Source organism: Strigops habroptila, unplaced genomic scaffold (genome assembly GCF_004027225.2).
Source record: "Strigops habroptila isolate Jane unplaced genomic scaffold, bStrHab1.2.pri NW_022045596.1_ctg1, whole genome shotgun sequence".
Lineage (NCBI taxonomy): Eukaryota > Metazoa > Chordata > Aves > Psittaciformes > Psittacidae > Strigops > Strigops habroptila.
This window is the reverse complement of record NW_022651077.1, coordinates 34,942-43,654: the sequence shown is the minus strand read 5'-3', so window position 1 is coordinate 43,654 and position 8,713 is coordinate 34,942. Positions and strand designations below refer to the sequence as shown.

Sequence of the window (8,713 nt, the reverse complement as noted above, 5' to 3'; positions counted from 1 at the left end):
TGGAGTCCAGAGTCTGTTCTCTGCTGCTGGCCTTCCTCATGCCCTTTGGCATCTGAGACCCCACTATTGCATGCTCATGACAGCCAAGGCTGGCAGTGACTGGAGACCTTTTAGCAGCCTTCCAGTATCTGAAGGGGGCCTACAAGGATGCTGGAGAGGGATTCTTCATTAGGGACTGTAGTGGTAGGACAAGAGGTAACGGCTTCAAACTTAAACAGAGGAAGTTTAGGTTAGATATAAGGAAGAATTTCTTGACTGTGAGGGTGGTGAGGCGCTGGAATGGGTTGCCCAAGGAAGCTGTGAATGCTCCATCCCTGGCAGTGTTCAAGGCCAGGTTGGATGGAGTCTTGGGTGACATGGTTTAGTGTGAGGTGTCCCTGCCCATGGCAGGGGGGTTGGAACTAGGTAATCTTAAGGTCCTTTCCAACCCTAACTATTCGATGATTCTATGATGGTCACATCCTGACCAGCTTTTCCTTGTTGTCCAGGATCTCTCAGCACCTTGGACGCTCCCCCTTTGGTCCCATGGACTGGTAAGGGTGTAGTTTGCAAAGTAACCCCTGGCTTGATCCCTATCCAATGCTGGTTGTTCCCCTTTCCCACACAGAGTCCTCTTTAAAGCACAAAGGCCTGGGAGAACTTGCTGGTGGGAACTGAGGCAAAGAGGAAATAGGCTATCTGAAATCTACCTGCATGTACTCTTGCTTTATTTAGTAGTTATCTGTAGTATCTATATGTAGTATCTATATGTAGTATCTACTAAACTATGTAGTTTTAGTAGTAAGCTGTGTTATCCTGTTTCCTCTTTAACAGTTGCTGAAGTAGCAGCAGCTCATCTTGGTGTCCTTGAATTCCTGAGTCCTTGAATTTGACTGAGTTTTGCTATGACCCATCGCTGTGCTTGGAGGATGCTGCCTCTGAAGGCCAGATGGACCCAGGCACACAGTTAAAATGTTTGGGCTGTTCCTGGCTTGAATCATCAAAGGGGTGAGTAAACACCCTGCAGTGATGCACTTTCTGTTCACTCAATGCCTGCAGCGAATGGGTGGCAGAAAGGACAGACCTTGCCTCGCTGATAGCAACTGATGGCTGATGCCTCTGAGTGCTACAAGAATACTCCCAGAGACATTGTCTTGTCTCTATATCAGCCTGCACGTATCTTTGGCATCTATAATACGTATGTAACTTTGACCACCAATTTCACTGCAAATGTCACCAGAGATTTGCATCTGGACACCTCACTCCTGGCCCCCATCATTGTTAATGACCATGAGAGCTGAGACAAGGAGCTCACATGTAGGTGCCTTTTTAATGAAGACCTGACCAGAGGCAGGAGGAATCCCACTTCCTGGGGGTTTGTGGTGAGCCTGGGAGGGAGCTGAGTCCCCTTTCAGTCCCAAGGCGACAATCCCGGGAAGAGATGCCTCAACTAACCAGGCTGAATCCCTTCCTTCAGCAGGGGTAAAGGAGATCCCTGCCTGTCCTGGTCTGCCTGTCCTGCCTAATGATGGGACAAGAAACAGGCTGCCCACAGAAGTGGTTGTGTCACCATCCCTGGAGGCATTTAAAAGACATGGAGATGTGGCACTTGTGGACATGGCTCAGTGGTGGACTTGACAGTGTTTGGTTAATGGTTGGAGTCGATCTTAAGGGTCTTTTCCAACCTAAATGATTCTACAGTTCTAAGAAAAGCTGATGTTCAGACCAAACTCTGTCTCTCAGCAGAGAAATGACACTGCAGAAAGAAGTGTCTCTTCCAGGTGAGGGAGGGAACATCAGTGCTTGCTTCAGGCTGTTTCACAGCAGGCTCCCCTAGGGCCCAGGGAGCCCTGGAGGGAGCCCAGAGGGGCAGAGGCAGTGCCACCTTGGGCTGGGCCTCTGCTGCTGAGCTGGGCCGGGCTCCTGGGACGCAGAGAGATGCTGGCAAGCGGGCAGCGCTGCAGAGAGACAGCTCTGGCCAGGAGCAGGGCTGGGGCACTGCCTGCAGGCACCGAGGGCAGACCTGCGAGCCTCAGAGAGCTTAAAGGCACTTGGCAGGGGAGGATGCTGAGAGCTCCCTGCAGGAGAAACCTTCCCAGCCCTGTGCGTGGTAAGGCTCTGGGTGCAGGGCAATGCAGCTGCAGTTCCTGGAGGTGTCTCCTCAAGCTGCTGCCTCGGACAGTCCATGGGATCTGTCAGGAGGACTCTCTTAGTTTCTGTGTGTAGATAAGGAGGAGGATGTGCTCCAGAGCAGGGCTTCCCTCTGCACCATGCGAGGGACAGGACAAGACAGGTCCCTTGTCGCGGGGCTGGCTGCAGGGTGTGAATGTGGGTGTGCAGCCAGGGGTGCCCAGCGCTGTCCTTGCGAGCAGGGTCCCTGCACCCCAGGGGCTGTGTGCCGGGGCAGGGACTCTGCCGCCTGCCAGGGTCAGCACTCAGCCTGCCCGGGAGCTCCCCACGGCGCTGGGGGAGAAACTGGGGGGGAAGGAACAAGCCCTGGCAGGGAAGGGAAGTGCTGGGTGGGAGATGCTGCTTCAGTCTCCAGTAGCTCTGAGCACATTTGCAGAGGGTCCTTCTGAAGGGCAGCATAGGGAAGGATTCTGGGCTTTGATGTTTTTCACTCTTGGTTGGCAGGTTGGGAGCTGGGAATTTATTTCTCTGCTTTGGAGAAGACACTGAGAGTCTTGTGAGGACTTGTCTGAGCTGCTCCTGAGCCCCTGCACAGGCAGAGATGCCCCTGGGCAGAGCCCTGCTGCCGGGAGGGGTGTGCAGGGCAGAGCTGAGCACACAGCCCATGGGATGGGCTCTGGCAGCACTGAGAGGGAGCAGAGCTGGGCACAGAGCAGCAGCTCCTGGCAGGGACAGCTCCAGGCAGCAGAGCCATGGGCAGGGAGTGGGGGGAAAGTGCAGCCCAGGCCTGGGGAGGGTGCGTTCAGGCAGCTCTCTTGGTGTCTGGCACTGGAGGTGGCTGCTGGCCATGCTCTGCTGGGCACAGTCCTTTGCTTCTCCACATAGAACCACAGACTAGTTAGGGTTGGAAAGGACCTTAAGATCATCTAGTTCCAACCCCCCTGCCATGGACAGGGACACCACACTAGACCATGTCACCCAAGACTCCATCCAACCTGGCCTTGAACACTGCCGGGGATGGAGCATTCACAACTTCCCCGGGCAACCCATTCCAGTGCCTCACCACCTGCACAGTAAAGAACTTCTTCCTTGTATCCAACTTAAACTTCCCTGTTTAAATTTTAACCATGAGAGCTCCGTGTCTGCCCTTTGAAACCATGCTCCCCTGCTCTCAGCACAGGACAGATGTTTGTGGGGGCTCTTAAGATCAATTTTGTGTGAAGGCATCCTACAGGCAGTGCAAGTGTAAGCGCAGGGCAAATGGGAAAGGACTGATGGACACTGCAGCTCTCCTGGCTCTGCACTAAGCTACAAAGAGCTGAGACCTTTTGCTTGTGTCAATACACTTCAGGTTTTCAGTCACATAAAGAAGGATTTTACCCCTAGAAAGAAGCCTCAGCAGTGTTATGCTAGTCCATAAAGAACACAGTCAAAATGATTCTAAGGCCATGCTGAGCCTCTCTTGTGCAGCCCAGACTCACCCGAGTCATGAGTGCAAGTACTGAACTTTACAATCAATTTGGATTTCATCTGACACCCCTTGTGAACATCAGAGCCACTGCTTGAGAGCAAAGCTGACTCCCTGGCAGCACATGGGCAGAGGTCCTGCTCCTCACAGCACACTCAGCCAGCACAAACCAGAGAAAGGAAATGCATTTCAGGTGAGGGGATTTCTATGAGAAATGCAGTGGATTTGCTCAGAAGAACCTGTCATAATTGTTCCCTGTCCTTTCCTTGTTTGAACAGGCCCCATGGCCAGAGGCAGCAGATGTCCAACGGCAGCTCCATCACCCACTTCCTCCTCCTGCCATTCGCAGACACGCGGGAGCTGCAGCTCTGGCACTTCTGGCTCTTCCTGGGCATCTCCCTGGCTGCGCTCCTGGGCAACGGCCTCATCATCACCAGCACAGCCTGCGACCAGCACCTCCACACCCCCATGTACTTCTTCCTGCTCAACCTCTCCCTCCTGGACCTGGGCGCCATCTCCACCACTGTCCCCAAATCCATGGCCAATTCCCTCTGGAACACCAGGGCCATCTCCTTTGCAGGATGTGTCACACAGGTCTTTTTCTTCATCTTTTTCATTTCAGCAGAGTATTCTCTCCTCACTGTCATGTCCTACGACCGCTACGTGGCCATCTGCAAGCCCCTGCACTACGGGACCCTCCTGGGCAGCAGAGCTTGTGTCCACATGGCAGCAGCTGCCTGGGCCAGTGAGTTTCTCCATGCTCTGCTGCACACAGCCAACACATTTTCACTACCCTTCTGCCGAGGCAATGCTGTGGAGCAGTTCTTCTGTGAACTTCCCCAGCTCCTCAAGCTCTCCTGCTCACGCCCCTGCCTCAGAGAAGTTGGAATTATTGTGGTTAGTTCCTTTTTGGGACTTGGCTGTTTTGTTTTCATGGTGGGGTCCTATGTGCAGATCTTCAGGGCCGTGCTGAGGATCCCCTCTGAGCAGGGACGCCACAAAGCCTTTTCCACGTGCCTCCCTCACCTGGCCGTGGTCTCCCTGTTTGTCAGCACTGGAATCTTTGCCTACCTGAAGCCCCCCTCCATCTCTTCTGTATCTCTTGATCTGGCCATGGCAGTGCTGTACTCGGTGGTGCCTCCAGCAGTGAACCCCCTCATCTACAGCCTGAGGAACCAGGAGCTCCAGGATGCTGTGAGGAAGCTGGTGACTGGATGTGTTTCAGCAGCCATACACTGCCTGCTTTCCTCTGCAAAGGGCTCCCAGTGTAGGTCATGACAGGCCACATCTGTCTTTCTTGCCTTATATTTCTTTTCCTGTTTCAGCTTGTTATATTCTTGTCTTCATAGGAATCTCAGTTTTCATCCTCTCTTACTTAAGTATCCACACACCTTCTGTGACCCACGCACTTTCTGTCATTGGGGCTCTCTCATTCATTTAAACAAAATAAATGATCCTGCAGCAAGTTCTTCTCTGTGATATGTCCTCACATGGCAGAAATGAAGGGGAATGAAATCAGCTTTCTGGATGCTCCAGATGGCTGCTCTGTGATGGCTGCTCTGTGCCTGGAGCAGGAAGAGCTCTTGAGGAGCCCAAGGGCCGGGCTGTTGTGCTGGTGTGGGGAGATGGGATGGCATGGGGGGGCTGCAGAGCTCTCTCTCAGGGTGTGCTGGGGAGGAGAGCAGGGGACACAGGTGTCCCTGCAGGGGACTCACCTGCACTGGCACAGGCTGGGGCTGCCTGGCTGGGAGCAGCCCATGGCAAAGGTCTGGGTGGGCAGGAGCTGCACAGGAGGCAGCGTGTGCCCTGGCAGCAAGGCAGGACAGCAGCATCCCAGGCTGTATGACCAGGAGCACAGCAGGAGAAGAAGGGAAGGGATGCTCTGGAACACTCCATCCAGGTTTCAGATCCCCAATTCAGGAACGCTATTGGCAAGCAGGAGTGGGTTTAGCAACGGGCCCTCAGGACAGGCAGGGACCGGAGCACGTTGCCTGTGGGGAGAGGCTGGGGGAGCTGGGCTTGTCCAGCCCAGAGAAGGGAAGGCTGATGGGACCTGAGATCTTGGGAAGGGAAGGCTGTCGGGGACTGGCTGCCTGTACCGGCAAGGAGGACATGGAGAATCCAGAGCCAGGCTCCTCACCATGGTGCCTGGTGGGAGGACAAAAGGCAATGGGGGATAGTGACAGAGGAGAGGTTCAGCCAGGACAGAAGGAAACCTTGTTCCCATAGGCTCAGGCAAGTGCTGCATCAGGTCCCCCAGGGAGGCTGTGCAGTCTCTGGCCTTGGGGTTTTTCAAGTCGGACTGAATCAAGCCTTGAACCACTTGCTCTGACCCTGTTTCTGATGGGTTGGACTTGAGACCTCCTGGGGTCCCTTCCAACCTCTCTTCTCTTATGATCCTACAGTGATGGATTATGAAGGGCCACAAAGATGCTCCAAGGGCTGGAGCTCGTCTCCGATGAAGACAGGTTGAGAGAGCCAGGGATGTTCAGCTGGAGAAGAAAAGGCTCCAGGGGGATCTTATTAAGCCCATACCTAAACAGGACCTTCAAGAAATCTGGAGATGGGCTTTTTACAAGGCTGTGCAGTGACGGGACAAGGGGGAATGGCTTTAGGCTGAAAGAGGCAAGATTTAAATCAGACTTTACGAAGTAATTCTTCCCTGTGAGGGTGCTGAGGCGCTGGCACAGGGTGCCCAGAGAAGCTGTGGCTGCCCCATCCCTGGCAGTGTTCAAGGCCAGGTTGGACACAGGGGCTTGGAGCAACCTGCTCTAGTGGAAGGTGTCCCTGCCCGTGGCAGGGGTTGGAACTGGATGAGCTTTATGGTCCCCCCAAACCAAACCATCCTGTGACTCTGGAATTCCATGAGGGGCAGCTGCTCCATGACCCCAAAACACCCTGAAACAGCCTGAAACACACAAACCTATGCACCAGAACCCCCCCGACCATCCCCAAACACCCAAAACCACCCCAAAGTGCCCCCAAAACACCCCCAAACACCCAAGAAGACCCTGTAACATCTCAAGACTCCCCCAAACACACCCAAAACCACCCAAAGCCTCTAAACACTTTTAAAACACACCTGAAACACCACAAAGCACCCCCAAAATACCCCTTGAATAGCCCCAAACACCCTGAAACCCCCAAACATCCCAAACACCCCAAGCACCTCCCCAAAATGCACCAAAACACCCCCAAGGCCCCCTCAAAACATCCACAAATACCCTGAAATGCCCCAAAATACCCCAAAAACTCCCGCAAAACAGCAAACCACTCTAAACCACCCCCAAGAATACCTTCAAACAGCTCAAAAAAACCCCAAACTACTCCTACAACACCCAACGGACACCCTAAAACATCCCCAGAGCCCCCAAAACACCACTGGTATCCCCCAAACTCCTCATGTCCTAGTTCCCTCCCTGTTGTGATGCCGTGGCCTAAATCAAACCCTAACCGTGAACCCTAAACCCTATCCCTGACTGAAATCCCTGTTCCTGACCCTAACTCTAACCCTCACTTATTTGTATAATAAGTTATAATGTAATGTAATTAAAATTATTATATATTATAATAATAGTCATTATTACATATCAGTATTACTATTATAATTCATACACTCTAATATAAATGCTTTTCAGCCCGGTGGGCCCATGACACCTCAGGCCATAGAAACTGGGGGGAGTCACCCAGAAGGGACGGGTCGCTGCTCGGGTTGGGCTGGGTGTCGCTCAGCGAGTGCTGAGCAATTGTATTGGGCATCACTGCTGGCTATTGGTGTTTTCTTTCCCCTTTTGGTTCCATATCTCTCCCCTTGTTGTTTCCAGTATTATTAATCACAAGAATACTAATATTACATTGTACTTGATTTCAGTTCCTGAACTGTTCTCATCTCCACCCACGGGCTTTACATTGTTCCCATTCTCCTCCCCATCCCACCCGGGTGCTGAGCGAGCGGCTGCTGGTGCTGAGTTCCCGGCTGGCTTTAAACACTGACCCTGTCCTGGCCCCTTTGCTGTGGCAGCAGGGGCTGGACGTTTGCACTCTTGGAGCTCGGCTCTTTGGATGGGCACGGAGCTGGGAGCAGCATTATTTGGCTGAGGAAGCGCAGCTCCCGAGTGTTGCTGGGGCTGGGGCAGTGCTTGCCAAGGGCAGGGGAGGCCCAGCAACAGCTCCTGTCCTGGCACTGTTGCTGTGGGAGCACAGGGGCTCCCGCGGGCATTGCCGCAGTCAGGATTGCGCAGGGGTGGCCAGAGCCCACCAGCTCCTTCCCACCTTCCGCAATGCCCGGTGGGCTTCTGGGCTGTGCCTGCGCCTGCCAGGGCCTTTGTCACCTTCCAGAATGCATTGCCAGAGCCCAGCAGAGCACTGGAGCCTTCCGCAATGCCCGGCGCTGGCCTGGCCTTTACCAGAGCCCACCGGGACCCCTCCTGCCTTCCGCAATGCCCGGTGGGCTTCCGCGCGCATTGCCGGAGCCAGGCAGGTGCCCTTGTGCTGAGCTCCCAGTGACAGCACCAGCAGCTGCACTGCCCAGGGGCTGCTCCTGCCCTCACACCTTCTCAGCACCTCTCACACCAGCAGCTCCTGCACACACAAGGCTCCTGCTTCGCCCCCAGCACCTCTGCAGCCAGAGCTGAGCTCCAAGCACATCAACAAGCCCAGGGCCTCCTCCTCACCTCTCCCCTGCTCCTCCAGCTGGGATGGCACCAGCACATCTCCTGACAGCTTCTCCTCCCTTTAGAGCACGCACCCACAACGTGTTTCAAGCGAACACTAAACTAGGATTGAAAAGTCAAAGAACACGTACCTGGATGCGCAGGGCAGCCAGGGGAGATGCAGCCTCCCCAGGGAGGGGTCTCCTCTGCACTGGTTCCTGCAGGGCTCTCGCTCCTTAAATAGCCCACGCTCACCGGGGGGGCCCCGTCAGCGACTGCCACGGCTTTGTGATGGCGGCAGCATCGTGCCCATGGCCACTGGGCACCCAGGGGTGCTCCGGGACTCGCCGCGGGGGGACCAGTCTCTGCCCAGCCAGCTCGGGGAGGTCCCTCACGGGCTGCTCTTCCTCAGTTTCTTTTGTCCGGAGGTGGAGCATTCGAGGGGTCACAGCTCAACCTGGGCAATGAACAGGGTGTCACATCC

General features: G+C 54.6%; 1 protein-coding gene across 1 annotated transcript; it reads left to right on the top strand.

Annotated features, from left to right (window-relative positions):
- The first annotated feature begins 3,874 nt into the window (after positions 1-3,874).
- LOC115602975 (olfactory receptor 14A16-like) lies at positions 3,875-4,956 on the top strand. Its single transcript, XM_030474453.1, has one exon. It carries the CDS (start codon positions 3,878-3,880, stop codon positions 4,853-4,855), a length of 978 nt encoding a protein of 325 aa, XP_030330313.1. The 5' UTR covers positions 3,875-3,877; the 3' UTR covers positions 4,856-4,956.
- Positions 4,957-8,713: the final 3,757 nt, after the last annotated feature.